Source organism: Antechinus flavipes, chromosome 2 (assembly GCF_016432865.1).
Source record: "Antechinus flavipes isolate AdamAnt ecotype Samford, QLD, Australia chromosome 2, AdamAnt_v2, whole genome shotgun sequence".
Lineage (NCBI taxonomy): Eukaryota > Metazoa > Chordata > Mammalia > Dasyuromorphia > Dasyuridae > Antechinus > Antechinus flavipes.
The window spans coordinates 87,479,472-87,496,569 of record NC_067399.1 but is presented as its reverse complement, the minus strand read 5'-3'; the positions used below and the strand labels follow the sequence as shown (position 1 = coordinate 87,496,569).

The following is a 17,098-nucleotide window of genomic DNA, read 5'->3' as shown; positions in this document are numbered from 1 at the left end:
GTCGCTCCCTCCCACTCCCCAACACACACAGTGGTGGTGAGATTACTGCTGGGAGCACTTCGGAGCCGCAGGAGCTTTAATAGAAGCTGTAGCTTTTTTCTTCTTCCCTATAAATAGCCTCTCCACACACATCTACCTGCCATTGTCCTCAGTAATTCCATACCCATTGAGATTCCTTCCCCTGGGACATCCTACTGGGGTTGTCTTTTCTCTCCCGGTATTCTCCCAATTTTATGAGGGAAAAAAAAAAATCCAGAACTGTAACTCGTTGCTTAAGTAAGTCGCTTCCACCTACTGTGAGGATTCTGAATGTGAGGACGTCGGTTTTCTACTTTCTGGGAAGTCATTAGCGGAGCATCCAGGAGCAGGTTTGAACAGGGAAGGGAAGTGGAAGAGAAGCAGAGCCTTTGAAACACCTTTGGGAGGTGGAAGAACACGAGCTTTCCACCTCCAGGCTGTGACTTGGGGATGGGGAGAGAAAACACGGCCTTTGCGGAGGCAAATAGAGGTACCCAAGCGGGGAAATAGAGGAAAGGGGAGAATGGAGGGCCAGTTTCGGCCCCAGGTGAAGTTCAATCAGTGAATCCGTGGCAATGAACCAAAGGACTCTGGACTGCAGCTTATAACTGGTAAAATAACTAGAAATGAGGAACCCGGACGCGGCGGGGGCGGGGGTATACCCGAGGCGGGGACCCTGGACTCTTGGGACAGGGGAAAGGCAAACCCCGAAGTCCCCGCCTCTCTGCACATTCTCTCTCCGACACGTATCCTCCCCTCCCAGTATCGGTGCCAGACATCCCCACGGACCCTCCTCAATCTCACCTCTGCCCCCCAATTACCGGCTGGCTCGGACCCACTATAAGGGGCTGGGGGAGTAGAGTCTAGAGTGGAGGGGAGGGGGCGGTTCCAGAGCTAATAGAGGGAGGGACTCCAGCCCTTGGCAGATAGGTGCCTAGATCCCCTAGAGAGCTGATCGCCCTTTGAGCCAGAGGATGCTAATTAGCCAGGCTCCCTACAAGCCCGGGGGAGGAGCTGCCTCTAGACTAGACTCAGTGTCCCCCTTACCCTAGAGGCTTGGGTAGTCAGCTGCTTCTTCCCCAAGCTTGATCATGGAGCTCCAAGTGAACGTGAAGATGTGGATCGAGAAAAACAAATCTTTCTTTCTCCCCCCAGTCTGCAACAAGCTCATGTGAGTCCTTCCTTCCTTCCTTTCTCCCTTTTGCAATGTATTTTGTGTTCAAGTGAGATTCTCAGGGCCAGGGTCTTCTCTTGAGGTAAATGCTTCCAGCGTTGGAGGGTGAGAAACAGGTGCAACTTGGGCCTTGGGGATCAGCTATCCTTCCTGACAACTGAGTTCAAACCCTGAAGCCCGTATTTAATAGGGATGGGAAGTCATAACTGGAAGTGATCCGTCTTGAAGTTCCCAAATAAAAGAAGTATTTTGAGACAGTAGCAGAAGAAAATCTTGTGTAGCTGAAGGGGACACTCCTCTCTCTAGTGATAAAAAAGAAAAAAAAAAGTTAAATGGCCAGGACAGTCATAGGACCTAAAGAGAACTAGAGATGAGAGAAAATCCTTTTACTTGAATAATATCAGCCTTAACAAGCTAGTAAGAATGAGAGAGAGGCTCCAGCCCAGAGAGGAGAGGAAAAAGCCAGTTTACCTTACTCTGAGGCACCAACTATCTGGACTAGATTATGGTTATACAAAAATGACTTAAATCCTTTTTGCTCTCTGCATTTTAACTTCCCTCATTGGTGGTTATTTAAGTTTTGGGGTTTTGTTTTTTAGGGAAGGATAAAGTTTTTTCTAATTCTTTTCAAACTTTTTTCTCTTCCTCATAATCTGGACCTTATAACTTCCCTTTTTGTCTTGAAACTCCTCTCTGTCCATCAAAGGAATCCCATTATCCTGTTTTTGTTTCTCTGATTCCTACATTGACTAGTGGCTCATCTTTCTCCTCTCACTTGCTATATATGAACCTTTCCTAAAGTTCTGTCCTCAGCCTTTGACCCTCTTTCTATACTCTCTCTCTCCAGCTGTGAGGTCCCTTTATTTTTTAACCAAACTCCTGTTTTCTTTGGAGCTCAGGACTACAACTGGGGAGACTCCTCCTACCCATGGTGAGTGAAAGTTGCTGTGCAACTTCTAGTCTTACAGAGTTCTCTGGGGACATTGAGAGCTGAGGTGGAGAAGGGCTCTCTGGTCCATACCCAGACAAGCAGATATGGAAGAATCCGGACACTTAAAAAAGGCAAGAAAAGACTGTCAAAATAGAGTTTAAGCACTTTCTTCTTCCTAAAGCCATTCCTGATCCCCCTCCCGCCAAAGTTTGCCCTCACTCCCAACCATATTGAATTAAATGTACATGTATGTGTATACACACACACACACACACACACACACACATATATACATTTTGTATGTATTCACATTATATTGTGCTATATATTTTTTAATATGTACTTGTTTTCCCCATTAAATGTAAGCTCATTGTGAATAGTTTCATACTTTGTATGAATACACATACAATACACATAATGAATAAAAACTTGTTGATTGGTTGATTGGTGGCAATAAAAGCACTGAATCCAATAGTTTTGAAGAATACTTACTTAAGAGAATAAAGTGATGTATTGTTGAAGAGGTCTGAGGTTCAGCTGAGAGTGCCATCTTTTTTGGTAGCATAGTGTGTGTGTGTGTGTATATATATATATATATATGCTGGTCTCTTCCTGACTGAAAAGTAATATAAAGAAAGACACTATTTCCTTACCGGGGGAATGCAAGGACCAAGCTGTTCTAGGTTCTCCTTTCAATCTCTCTTCCTGTTTAGGAGAGATTATAGTAGCAGGGTGGAGCATGGTAAACATCAGAATTGTGGTCATCTTGTTGTCATGACTATATATGGAGCCTTTAAGACTTTAAATACCTTCCTGTCCCACTTGTCTCTTGCCTGGTGAGAAGAGAAATTGGAAAAGGGCTTTTTAATCCTAAGCTGATCCCCCTTTTCCAAGTGATTCACTGCCACAAGATTGAGTGAAAATTCATCCTTCAATAGAATCCCACTTCCATTTTGCTGAATAGCTAGCTCCTTTTCTCCTCATCCCCTTATGGAATTTAGGAAATGAATGAAAAGTAGCCATACATTTGCTTCAAAAAGAATTTGATTGGGGACAGTTAGTTTAGCTCATACACACATAACAACCAGATGCTGCACACCAGTGATTACATTCAAATTCTCTTTCAGTCTCTCTTCTTCTCATTTTGGACCTTTTGCTTCTATTAATATCACTTCCCTCTTTCTCTGGAAATTCCTCCCTACCCACCAGAGAAACTCTAGTATTTTGTTTTTTTCCTCCAACTTCTCTCCTTCATTGGCTCATCTTCCTCCTCCCACATTCAACCTTCTACCTGCTGCTGGATGTGAACATTTTCCAAAGTTTTACAGCCTTTGACCTTTTTCTTTCTATACTCTCTCCAGTGGTGAGCTCACTTTTATTTTTTAACCAGATCTGTTTTTTCATTGGTGGTAGGGACAACTGTTGGGGAAACTCCCTCTACCAACAATTGCTTTGTAATTTCTAGTCTTTCAGAGTTCCCTGGAGGCTTGATAGATTAAATGATTGACTTGGCTCTCATAACCAAAATATGTAAGAAACAGGACTTTACTGCCATCTCTATATTCAGACTACTATGCTGCCTTTTAATCTCACCCATTTTCATTTGCTTTTCTTCTATGAGATGACTCTTTAATATAGTTTTAGCACTGTCCTAGTTTTTCTTTTTCTCCTTCCTTCTTTTTTCTTTCTTTTCTTCCTTCCTTCTTTCTCCCTTCCCTTCTTCCATCCTTCAGTCCCTCCATTTTTTCTTTCTTCCTTCATTCCCTCCTTTCTCAATATCCCCCTTTCTTGCCCAGGCTAAAAATGCATTGGCCACTCATGGGCCTGATGTCCCTGATCAGCACTGAAAGTTTTGGTCTACTCCAATTCTCATCATGACTGATTCGCCTCTCCTTAAGCCGTCTGGTGGTTCCTGGATCCTAAAATGTCACCAGATGGACGATTCAACAAACACCCAGTTTGCTCTGTTTTTATTTCTACTGTCACTTGTAACTCCTGAGCCAAAGTGATTTACTATTCTCAGTTTCTCCCGATAGCAGGAACCAAAAGTGTGCACCACCCTGACTTCTTTTTCAAGTTCCTGTCCCACAGCTCTGAAAACCTGTTCGATATTTTTCCACCAGATGGTGCCATTTCCACCAGATGATGATTTGATGGTGACTCTCCAAATGAATTACATCTTTTCCCTCCACCCTCCAAATTCCTACTTCTAATTGCTCTATTTCTATCATCACTTTTCCAGTCTCACAGGTCCAAAACTTTGGCATCACCTCCATTCCACAGAAGCCCAAGGGAATCCATATTTTTGAAATTTCTACCATTCCACCCTGCCTCTTACCCTCCCCATTTACTCCATAGGATTTAGATTTTCAAGGAATTTTAAAGGTCATATAGTCCAACCCTCATCACTTGATAGATGAGAAGACGGAGGATTAGAGAAGGAGTTTGTCCAAGGTCTTAAATGTAATGTGGCAAAATTAGAATTAGAACCCATGCCACTTGACTCCCATGTCAATGCTCTTTTCCTTTCATTATGCTAACTTTTAATAAAAGCCTTACCTACTTCTACTCTCCTTCTACCTTTTCATATTAGCTACCTATCAAATCTAGTCACAACCACCAGTCAAAATTGATGGAGAGTCTTATCATAAGAGAATCTTACCATTTCTTACGGCATAGAGTTCAAAGAGTTATACCACAAAATGGATTTTCCCATAGAAATGTTATAAAAGCTGGTTCTCTTCTTGAGTGCTATAATTTAGTTGCCTTTGAATTAAGTAGGTTCACTGCCCTTTGTAAACATTGTTTTTATGGATGATGAGGTCTCAGCTCCAAAATCACTTACAAATGAAATTTGCACGCACTTAGTTTTCATGTGCATTCTCTTTGATATCCTTTCAGAACAAAATATAGGTAGGCTAGGACTGGACAGAATGAAGCTTTACAAAGAATACTATAGCTTTGACTCAGAAAAAACGATACTCCTGCGAGGCAGGAATGAATGCATTCTTCCAGCAGAAGAGATTAAAACATAACTAGGGTCAGATCATAAGGGAAGAAAATGAGGTAATTAGATGGCTCAGGTGGACATGTTATAGGAGAAGGATCCTAAGAATCAGCAAAAATGGAGAGAGCACTGACCTGGAAATCTTGCCTTTTTCCTTCTTCTTTTCCTCTTCTTTCCTTTCATTTGTGATTTTAATGGACACCAAATAAAATGAATATTTTCATATTTATTGTAGAATAGAAAGAAAAAATCACACTGAAATTGTGAATCTATTATATAGAGCTTGCTTTTCAAGTATGTAATAAATTCAAAATGTAATTTTCAAAGCTGCCCTGCTTGTCTGTGATTCCTTTTGGTTTCCATTCTGTTATAATTTAGGGTTAAGGGAAGAATCTCCTTCACCTTCCTACCTCCCTTTAATTGAAAAAATATTGTCAAGATATTAGGAGACACCATGTTTTCCAGAGTTAAGGCCCAGCAAGCAGGCTGTGTCCTGAGCTCAACCTTTGCTGAGCTCAACAATCCTTTGCGCTCACCCTCTGGATGATCTCAGTCACAGCAAAATCCCCCAATTTTTACTGGTCATGAAGTCTATGAATCAAACTGGGTACATTTTTGCTTTTACCCCTCATTGTCTGGACTATAACTCACTGCATAGCCATAGATATAAGTATTGAGATTTCTCCACTTTATTTCAGGCCCCTCCCTCCCTCCATCCAATAGGGACAGGGTCCCAGCACGGGTCCTTGCTTGCAAGCCATTTCCCTCACTTTGAGATGGCTCTCCTGTGTTTAGTCTGCTGTGTTTGGTTCTGGCCGCCCATCAGTTAGAGGAGAGTCCATCCAGCTGGTAGTATAAAAATCAATCCTTAGAACAAATATGCTTAGTAAAGCCCCTCCAAAATTCCCATGTTGACCATGTACAAAAATGTATGTCTTTTCACTTCACTGTGCATAAAAGTCTCCCCAGGTCTCTCTGAAACTGGTTCCTCTATTATTTTTATGACACAATATTCCATTATATCCTTTATGCTTTAATCTGCTCAGCTGTTCCCCAAATGATGGGTACCACCTTAGGTTTCCATTTCTTTGCCATTACCAAAAAAAAAAAAAACCTGCTATATATATTTTTGTACATATGGGTCCTTTTCCTCTTTCTTTGATCTCCTTGAAATATAGACCTAGTAGTATTATCTCTAGGTCAAAGGATATGTACAGTTGTAGTGATTTAAGGGACATAGTTCTAAATTATTTCCTGGAAGTCTTTTCATCTGTCAACCAAGAGTCTGTAGTTTTTTAGTCTCAGCTCTCTCTGCCCCACTAGATTTGAGATCTTGAGGAAGCCAGTTTACCTCATCTGGTCCTCTATAAAAATGAAGAGCATAAGGTTAGATAATCTCTAAAGTTCATTCCAGAACTAATATTCTGGGTTTTTTTTTAATTCATGGGACCAGGCATAGTGTCTAGGATTGGATTCCTGGTAATCTCTCAAACTGGAACACTAGCAAAAAAAGCCATTCTGCTTTCTTGTGCTAAATGGACTTTGGGGAGTGCAAAGGTTCCTAATCTTTTTCAAGCAGTTAGAGAGTTTGACCTTAAGCTTTTGAATAAGTAAATAAACTTGACCCCAGCCTTAATTAGGTTCTCTAGTTAACTCACAATGTACTTTCCACAGGATTTCAGAGGAAAGACAGGCAGAAAAGAGAGGATATGGCAATTAGGCCTTGAACCCTGATGGACTTTCAACCCTAGACAATCTCAGATATTTACACAGACAGCAGAAAACATACTTAGAACCAAGTGAAAATGAAGCTAAAACTAACCAGTAAAATAGAATGAAGACTATTGCCTTTTTTTTTATTACTAAAGCTTTTTATTTTCAAAACATATATATGGATAATTTTTCAACATTGATCTTTGCATAGCCTTGTGTTCCAAATTTTCCCCTCTTTTCTCCCACCCTCTCTCCTAAATGGCAAGCAATTCAATATATGTTATATATGTTAAATCCAATATATGTAAACATATTTATACAATTTTACTGCCCAAGAAAAACCAGATCAAAAAGGAAAGAAAATGAGTAAGAAAACAAAATACAAACGCACAACAACAAAAAAGAGTGAGAATGTTATCTTGTGATTCACGCTCAGTTCCTACAGTCCTCTCTCTGGGTGCAGATGGCTCTCTTTCTCACAAGACCATTGGAACTGGTCTGGATCATCTCATTGTTGGAAAGAGTCACGTCCATCAGAATTGATCATCCTATAATATTGTTGTTGCCATGTACAATGATCTCCTGGTTCTGTTCATTTCACTTAGCATCAGTTCATGTAAGAGACTATTGTCTTAAGAGGGATATAACATGAAATATGATAAAGAAATTCCACTAGATTCTATTTTCTTTTCTTTTTATTTTTTGCTGAGGCAATTGGAGTTAAGTGACTTGCCCAGGGTCACACAACTAGTAAGTCTTAAATATCTAAGATGAGATTTGAACTCAGTTCCTCCAAACTTCAGGGGTGGTTCTCTATCTACTGCACCACCTAGCTGCCTCAGAGTCTATTTTCAGGTTTTTGTTTTGCATTGTTTAAAATAAAGCCAGTTGTAATTATTCTTTTCTGAAGATTATAGACATTGCTCTTCCCAGTTCTATCTTGGAGCGGATCCTCTAACCCCATTCTTAATTGACCGACTGCTATTTTCTTAGACTCTGTCCTTATTACCTCTACATGTTATTTGCAGGCATCAGAACCAACTTAAAGTCATGTTCGTTGGAGGCCCAAACCAAAGAAAGGATTACCACATTGAGGAAGGAGAAGAGGTAGGAGCTCTGGGGAGAGAGAGGGGAACGTCCTCTATATCTTGAGCAGAGGAGAAGGGCTTGTATTCATCCACCTAGCTGTTTCCATAGTATGCAATTTGCAGAAATGTGGGACTGGTAAGAGAAGTAGATAAAAAAGAAGATGATGGGGGTGAATGACCCAGAAGAGTTTTTGCTAAATATTCTGAGAAAAATCTGCTCTTCCCCATCCTCTTCATCATTTTCATCATCACCATGACCACCCCACATACCTTCATGTGTAGACATAATCACTGAAGGCACACACACACACACACACACACACACACATATATATATTAACTATTATTAGCTATTATTATAGGTTATTTCCTCCAATTATCATGTCTTACATCATATCCCATACTCTTAGGTAGCCCTAGAGTGATGGAAGAGAGAGATACACTCTATGCCCTCAATTGGCTCAAGTTCTGATGATGGGTGGAAATCTTCGACTTATATTTAATATGACATCATCAATAATTATACAGAGTAGATTAAGATTCTCAAGACCTACTTGGAGTCAGAGAAGACATTCATTCATGTTCTGCTGTTTGTCTCCATGTGGAAGTCCCTTCCTGAACCCATTCCTCCCCACAAACGCCATTCACAGGGATAACACTGTAGAGAAGCTATGTTGGAGGTGTGACCAGAAATGAGAAACCCAGGCTTAACATGGTAGGACAGGCTGGAAAAGGAGGCATATGTGTTTAGAACCTTATTCTGAGCCCAAACTAGGCAATTTCTTGGAAATTATGTCATAATATCCTCAGTTCTTATCTAAAAAATGGGGATAATCATAGCAATTACTTACAGCAGGTTGTTGTGAGGATCAAGTCAGATAACCTATGTAAGGTGCTTTTCAAGCTTTAACAATGCTGTTGTGATTGTGTGGGTTATTAATATTGTGGCTCATTCCTTTGTCCTTTGGGGAAATGACTCGAGGAGTGTAGTACAAATGAGTCCCTCATAACCACCCAAGACACCATCCTACAGCACTCCAGACATGGTCCCCAAAGAACAAGGAGATGTCTGAAAGAGCCTGATGATGTTGATCTGTGGATTGCTTCAGTACTTCAAAGAATTAACTACATAAGTATTTAGACCCAAGATCAGACAAGCAGAAGCTCCTGTGAGATCCAGCATAGCCCCCTCTCCTTTCTCTATCTGCTGCCTCATTCAGCTGATGTGAACTGAAAAAACCCAGACCCAGTTCAGTGTTGTTCTGAGACAGATGAAATAATAACAATAATAAGAGCTAATATTCATAGAATGCTTCTGTATGTCAGACATTGTGCTAAGCCTTTTACAACCAGTTTATCATTTGAATCTCTCAACAACTCTGGGAGATAGATGTTATTATCTCCCTTGTACAGATGAAGAAACTGAGACAGAAGTAAAATGGCGTGCCTTTGTTACACAGCTAAGTAAATGTCTGAGACTGTATTTAAACTTAGATATTCCTGACTCCAGAAGCTCTATCTATACTGCACCATCTGGAAAGATAAATATGGAGACATACAGATAGGCAGAGTTAATGGAACCCATGAGTATACTAAATCCTGGGAGTGAAAGCAGAAACTGCTAAGTGATACAGTAGTTAGAATTTGGGACTTAGAGTTGAGAAGACTTGACTCCAAATACTACATTGGACATTTGTGAGATATGTGATCTTCAGTAAATCACATAATCTCCCCGTGCCTCAGTTTCCCCAGCTATAATTTATAGTGCTATATAAATATTCTTGTCCATGGTATCCATTGAGTATTTTATTTTATATTTCTTTCTGAAACCAAAAAACTTTTTGTTTTTTGTCCATGGTATCCTTTGGGTATTTTATTTTATATTTCTTGTCCATGGTATCCTTTGGGTATTTTATTTTATATTTCTTGTCCATGGTATCCTTTGAGTATTTTATTTTATTTTATATTTCTTTCTGAAACTAAAAAACTTTTTTTTTTGGTGAGGTGGGGCAGTATAGTTAACTGTTATTTTAGATTGTTTACTATTTGGGGATTATTCTATATTTAGGTATAGGAATGACCTTCAAAACCATTGAGATCAACACTTACCTTTTATAGATGAGAAAACTGGAGGAAACAGTTTGGTAAAGTGTTTTGCCCAAGATCCCTCAGCTTATACTAAGTGGTAAAGCTGGTTATTAGAACGCTGAAAGACATTAATCCAGGCTATTCACTAGAAGATCAAATACTGAAGCTGAAGCTTAAATACTTTGGCTACATAACAAGAAAATGGGACTCACTGGAAAAGACCCTAATGTTGGAAAAGATTGAAGGCAAAAGAAAAAGGGGATGGCAGAGAATGAGATGGATAGAGAGTGTCCTGGAAGAAATGAACATGAGCTTGGACAGACTTCAGGAGGGAGTGGAGGATACAAAGGCTTGCATATTCTGGTCCAGGAAGTCACAAAATGTTTAATGTGACCGAATGTCTGACCATCACAATAATCTCTGACTTCAGGCTTTTTCCAAGACACCATGCCTTTTCTCCCTTCTGCTAGAGGTGAATTAGGTCTGCCCCTTCTTTCTTGGGACTTTTTCTTTACAGATCATTACAAAAATTCAGGTTTAACATCTTCATAGGGTTGCAAGTCCCTAAGAGAGTGTTCCTTCCTATGACGCAAACTTCCACCTCATATATCTATAAAGTGGGATGGCTCCCCACAATGATCCAAGAGCTCACCATGCTGTGTCTCAGGCTCTAGTTCTTCCTCTTCTGTTGGGTTCACCCAGGTCCTGGGAAAAGGGCCCACAGGTCAATGTCATTCCATGGGTCTCTTCCAAAGCATTTGCATCCCATTATTGGGAAATCTGCTTGTTTTTTTTTTAATTAAATTTCTTGTGCCAGAGGCCTTTTATCTTTCAAACTCTAGCCTGATTTCTCTCAGTGGGTCCTGCAGCAAGAATTCATAGACCCCTGCTGTCAGTCTGTCTGTCAAGTATTCCTAGAACCTGTGGATTATGTGACAAGCAGAGGGAGAAAACAATTTCCTCTTTTTCCTCTTCCTCCTCCTCCTTTTCCTATCCTCAGGGCTGATTTCAGTAAACATTATTAATTAGTTATTTAAGAAAACCATGACAGGAATAAAATGCTTGGAGAACAGCTGCTCTCCCCTCCCTATGGAGATAGAAGAAGACTCATACTTCACTGCTCCCCAGAAGTCAGTCTAACAGCCCTCCAGCCTTCCACCTACTATCATCTTTTTCTGGTACTTTTTCCATCCAGTCATTAAATGCTCAAGAAAGTTTTTTATGTGGTTTCTCTCCTATGAGCAGGAAAGCTCAAAGTTCACCGGAGACCATACATTACATTCCTAGAGTGCTTTCCTCACACTCCCTATACAGTGAAAATAAGATTATGCCCATTTTATAGATGAGAGAACCTAGACTTGGACTTCAAGTCACAGAGACCAAGCTCACTTGGGACTCAAACATAGTTCTTTCTGGCTGCCAGTGCATCGTTTCTTCCCTTACATGCCACGGCCTCCTTCTTGGGCGACATGTTCATTATGGGTCTGTTTTATCCAGAGGATATCCGTTCCATGCTTACGGTGGTCTGTGGAGTGTCCATTGTGTGTCTGAGGCTGGGGCAGCTCCTAAGCCATTTACAAATCTCACCAGAACCTTAGGGGAATTTTTAATTATTCTTGGCAATTCCATCTGCCCTGGACAGTAGTGAGGGTCTGGAATATCAGGGTTTCCTAAACACTCGCGGCGAGGGTTTAACCGCTGCCTCCTGCCTTAGATCTTTTACCAGGTTGAAGGTGACATGGTCCTTAAGATCTTGGAGCAAGGCAAACACCGAGATGTGCTCATCCGCCAGGGGGAGGTGAGTGGAAGGGGGCGTTGGGGCTGGGTCGCTCTGTACATTGAGCATCCTGGGATGACTAGATAGGGAAGGCTGTGGTGAAGACCCTTGGCAGAAGGTGTTTCAAGTCCACCTCTGTAAGACATGGCTAGGGAAGGCTAGAGGGACTCAGCAAGAGGAGAGGGCCAGTTCAGGAAGTCTCAGGGAGGCAGCCCTTCCTGGGAGCTTTCAAAAAGAGTTTGGACACTTGTCAGAAGTGTCGTGGAAGGTGTCCTTTGGGGTGTGGGTTGGGTGAGATGGTCACTGAGGAACCTTCCAGCACTCAGATTCTGCGATTCTGTGACTGGGGTACACTTACAGGGCTGATCACCACCTTTTACAGGGCTGATCACCACCTTGTGATCCACTAGAGGGCCTCATATGTCCATACCACTTACATATATCCCCTGCATTCTCTGCTGTCAGTGAGACTGGTTCCCCTTTAGCTCATGCTCATGAATCACTTGGTCCATAGTCCCTTTGTTCATGCTCTTAGTGCTTTTCTTATTCCCCAAGAATAAGACTTTGTGACTAGCCAAAGAAAGATTAACCCACGAGTAGTTGCTCTCCTGCCAGCTTCCTTCCTCCCTCCTCAGCTGAGTAGGTACGGTGGCCGAAACCCTTACTGATGTCACTTTTCCTATTAACTATCAAACCCCATTTCCTGTCTTATCTTCAGATATTCCTCCTGCCGGCTGGCATCCCCCACTCCCCACAGAGGTTTGCCAATACTGTGGGGCTGGTGATAGAGCGAGAAAGACTGAAGACAGAGGTAGATGGGCTCAGGTAACTAACTGCCATCTCCTTTGGGATTTGGGGTCAGGCCTCCACCCCAGGGAAAACATGGGGACACTTGTGTCCAAGAGTCTGAATAATCACAGCATTGTTTAGTCATTGGGTGAGAAGGGGCCACCTATAGTGACAAAACGGCTCAAATCTGAAACCTTATTTAATAACAGGATAGCTCAGACCTAGTTAAGAAATGTGTACCACTGGACTGAATATAATAATAATAACTAGTATTTATGTAGCCCTTTATGTTTTGCAAAGCACTTTACAAATATTATCTCATTTGTATGATCTATGGGTAGGAAGGGCGTAGAGTGAGCTCAGTGACCTTCCAAACCACTGATAGTTTGATAATGCTCTGCCCTGTACAGTAACAATGGTGATTCCCACAGTGGTCACCGGCAATCCAAATATGGTGTTTTGTTGCTCTGAATAAGGGAGGCAAAAAGAATGTCAGAATGAGGATCTTAGAGACCTTCTCACTCAGAGTCCTCTTTTTATGAATATATCTTTGTAGCCACTGATGTAGCCATGATGGACTTGGGGCCACAGGACAGAGCTCAGAGTTGTCCTAAACGTCTTTCTAAACCAGGGGCTCTTCACCTTTTCTGGAAAATGAAGTTTTTAGCAACAGGTTGATAAAGTTTGTGGGTTTTTTCTCAGAATCTCACTTTAAAGTACAGAAAATAGAATGAATAGGATCACAAAGGAAAATGAAGGCTAATGATAATGAAAATACATTTTCCCCATCCATGTTTATAGATATCCATCCAAGGACCTCTTAGTAGGTCTGGTGACCAAAGGGAGAGAAGGTGGAGAGGCAAGACTGGCACATGCCTTATTCCCTGCTCCTTTTCTCTCCTTTGGGCCTCAAAGTTGTCCCACTTCCCCCTGGGGAGGGAAGAGAGGAAGAGAGTAGAACCATGAATTCTGCTTACAGAACTTAAGCCCTGGAGGAATCTTTCTAAAAGATCTGTACCAAGTCTGGGCCCTGGACCTCCTCTCAAGGAGTAAAGGGAGGGAGGGGAGAATGGACTCACTTTCAGGGAGTAAAATGGCAGCATACAGAATCCTTGAGAGCATCATCATACTGTGACAGCAGTCATAAAGAAACTGTGGTGGGGCACTTTGGCAAAACTATGGCCTGGGGGACTAGGGAACCCAAGAGAGAAGGTATGCTGGAACAACTCCTTAGCATCTTGTATCCTTGTTTCAAGTTCAGAGTTCTGGCCCATAACACATTGACACCTGCCGTCCCTCTCTGCAGATATTATGTTGGAGATACAACAAATGTCCTTTTCGAAAAGTGGTTCTACTGTGAAGATCTTGGCACACAACTAGCACCAATCATCCAGGAGTAAGTGAGGGTCAGATAAGGATGGAGAAGAGAGGATTTCAGCCCCTGTCTCCCTAATGGTCTTGAGGTTCTGGGGGGAGGACATCATTGTTTATATCCAGAAGGCCATCTAGTCCTTTGTGTTTATGTGGTGTAAGCCTTGTCAGTAGGAGCCAGGGCTCAGGGCTACTAAGGATGATTTGCTTAAGCATTTGCAGGTTTCAAGGGACAGAGTTGGGATTCAATCCAGGTCTTCTGATTCGAGCTCCAGTCTTCCATCCACTTTCCAGCTGCTTTTCAATATCATTTATCCTCCCCTTCCCCCCCTTCCCCCATCCTCAGCACATTATGCTTAGTTCAAGGTTGGTAGTCTCAGTTTCCAGTGCTCTGCCCAGAAATTTAGAAGTAGTCTTGCTGCTAAGAAGGACTGGGTTTTAGTAGTTAAAAAGAAAAATCAATTCCTTCTCCAAGATTGTCTTTCATGATTCCCCATAATTCTTAAGAGTCAGAACTTCCTCACCAGAAATAAAGCTTACAGGAAGAGAGAATCGGGGTCTTGAGGGATAACAGTAGCAATGAGGGTGGAAAACAAATATAGGAGAATGCTTAGATTCCTGCATGACATGGGCTAGATACCCACGAGGCTGTGCCTATAGCTTACTTAATACCTCGTTTCTGTGCCTTCTCGGCTTTTCACATGTGGACATAGATATGTGTGACATGTGTGTTATGAAGAAGAACCAAAGAGCACAAATCACAAGTTATTTTTACCTCCAGGTTTTTCAGCTCTGAGCAGTACAAGACAGGAAAACCTCGCCCAGGTGAGGAAGTTTTGAGTGATCTTTCTGCATGGGTAGTAGGGGTGGGGATGGCAATCTATGTTTTGGGTACTGGGGCATCATCCCTTTGTCTGGAGCTTTTCATTTTTATCTTCCTCACAAGTCTACCTGAAGTGCTAGGAACCCAGAGAGTTCTCTCCATCCCTCTAAAATACCTGGAATCCCCCCATTAGAAATTAATTCCTTTGGGCATGGAAAGCTTTTCAGTTTTCATTTGCCTCTGAGAGAAGTCACACTTTACGCTATTCACCCTACCTACAAGGAATTGCTAAATTGGTGAACACAGGGCATATAGGAATGGGACTTTCTTTCTACTTTCTCCTCACCGTGCTCTGCTCTTTCTATGTGGCATGCTGAGCAGTTACTTAGTTGTGCCATATAAGGGATCAGAGGGCTCTGAACATGGTCTGGAGGAGGCACTGATTCACTAGTCTGGGTTGTAGACCAGCTGCTCAAAGAGCCACCTTTCCCCCTGAGCATGAGGACTGTCATGGAGCCACTGGTCCTTCAGCAATGGCTGGCTGACCATCGTGGGGAGCTACAGGGAGGGAGCACCCTCAGCCTGTTTGGAGACACTTATGAGTCACAGGTAAAAAGCCTATGCTTTTCTTTGGGGGTAGGCCTGCTAAGAAGAAAGGAGGGATGGTCAGAATGGGAGCTATTGTGTATGGCTCCCGGTGTACCTATGACCATTCGGGTGCACACAGGAATACACACATCATCGTCGATGTATACGTATGAGCACAGCCGAGTCTCCTTGTGTGGGATTTTTGTTGAGGAGTGCGAAAACAGTTCTCTAAAAGGCACAAGTCTAAAATGTATCACCATAGCACAAAGGGAATGGAGTGGAGTTATTTGGTAGTCATACTAACTAGCTGGCTTGCTAAAGAGTAAGCAAGACAGCTCCTTACCTGTGTCTGTGCATCTCCAAGGGATTAGGACTGGACACTACAGTGATGCAGAAGATGCATGAATCAGAGATGAATCAAATGAATCAGAGCCCCACAAGGATGTTTACTTTCTCCTCTTCCCTAACAGGTTACAGTCTATGGATCTGGCAGCAGCAAAGGTCCTAAATTGGGTGTGGACATGTGGCTTTGGCAGCTGGTAAGGGTCCTAGGATGAGATTGATGGGACCATGGCTGAGGAGGATTTGGGCTAATCCCTCAGAGACTCAGGACCCCCTCCAGAAAAAAAAAGTAATGTCCAGAAAAGGAACATCCCTATTTGCTATCTCTGAAAATTACAATCTGAGACAGATATTTGGCCACAGACCTGAATTATGCTCTTAAGGGCTCCCATTCTGGGACAAACATAAAGGCAGATCTGGTTCTGGCTTTTAGTGATTATCTTTTTGGAAAAGATACACACAGAATAGCATATAAATGTCCCCAAGACTACCTAGGAAGCACTAACTGCAGTCTAATTCCAGTGAGCAGCTCATTCAGGTTACAGGAGGCCACTCCTTTGCAGTTCTTAAGATTCTTTTTGTTTCTTCTGTCTTAGGAAGGGTCCTCAGTGGTGACCATTGGGGGACAGAACCGAAGGCTGGCATCAGATGACAGCCTCCTTGTGCCCAAAGGGACTGTGTGAGTAACCCTTTTGAGACTGCCTCCAGCCAGAGACATTTCCTCCTGGGGAACACCTCTTTCTCCCAGGGACCTATTCTTTGCCTCCCCATTGTGATCCTTAGTGATCTCTCCTAATTACCCATCCTCCTCTGGGTCCTTCCTCGAGAAGTCCATTATCTACATGTGACCATCCATTCCTTTGTGTCTCTGAAGGTACCTCTGGGAGCGAGCTCAGGATTGTGTAGCTTTGGCAGTGACCCAGAATCCGGATAACAAGAAGCCAATGAAGTAAACCTCTATAATAATGGATGACCTTGGTGCCATCTTTAACGAATAAAACATGTCACATAAAAAAGCCATTATTTGGACCAAATTTACCTTGTGATTCTTCTCCTCTGTGCTGACTCCTGTCTGGATCCCTGGATGTCTTTTGCTTTCTATTCGTGTATATCTTATCTCCTCAATTTGATAGTGAATAAACAATTTGGAGAGTGCTGAGCACAAGTCAAAATCCTGCCTCAGACAATCATTAGCTGTGTGACCCTGTACAAATGATTTAACTTGTTTTTCTAATCTGCAAAATAGAAGTGAGACTCTACTTCTAAAGACCTTTCCACCCTTAAATCTCTGATCCTATAATTCCCCTCATGCCTAACATATAGTACAAAATCCTAGCATCCCAGGGTTGGCCTTCTCAAAGCCATTTAATCTGAAGCATTGAGTTTAAT

General features: G+C 42.1%; 1 protein-coding gene across 1 annotated transcript; it reads left to right on the top strand.

Annotated features, from left to right (window-relative positions):
* Positions 1-888: 888 nt before the first annotated feature.
* On the top strand, positions 889-16,881 carry HAAO (3-hydroxyanthranilate 3,4-dioxygenase). The gene is made up of 10 exons (XM_051975182.1): positions 889-1,189; positions 7,872-7,950; positions 11,734-11,817; positions 12,515-12,621; positions 13,892-13,981; positions 14,738-14,781; positions 15,243-15,388; positions 15,838-15,906; positions 16,306-16,388; positions 16,584-16,881. Exons 1-10 carry the CDS (start codon positions 1,110-1,112, stop codon positions 16,660-16,662), a joined length of 861 nt encoding a protein of 286 aa, XP_051831142.1. The 5' UTR covers positions 889-1,109; the 3' UTR covers positions 16,663-16,881.
* The last annotated feature ends 217 nt before the right edge of the window (positions 16,882-17,098 follow it).

Coding starts and splice junctions, on each gene's coding strand:
- HAAO (XM_051975182.1), top strand. CDS start 1,110: ATGGAGCTCCAAGTGAACGTGAAGATGTGGATCGAGAAAAACAAATCT. Junction 1,190..7,871: donor CCAGTCTGCAACAAGCTCAT/GTGAGTCCTTCC, acceptor TGTTATTTGCAG/GCATCAGAACCAACTTAAAG. Junction 13,982..14,737: donor CTAGCACCAATCATCCAGGA/GTAAGTGAGGGT, acceptor TTTTACCTCCAG/GTTTTTCAGCTCTGAGCAGT.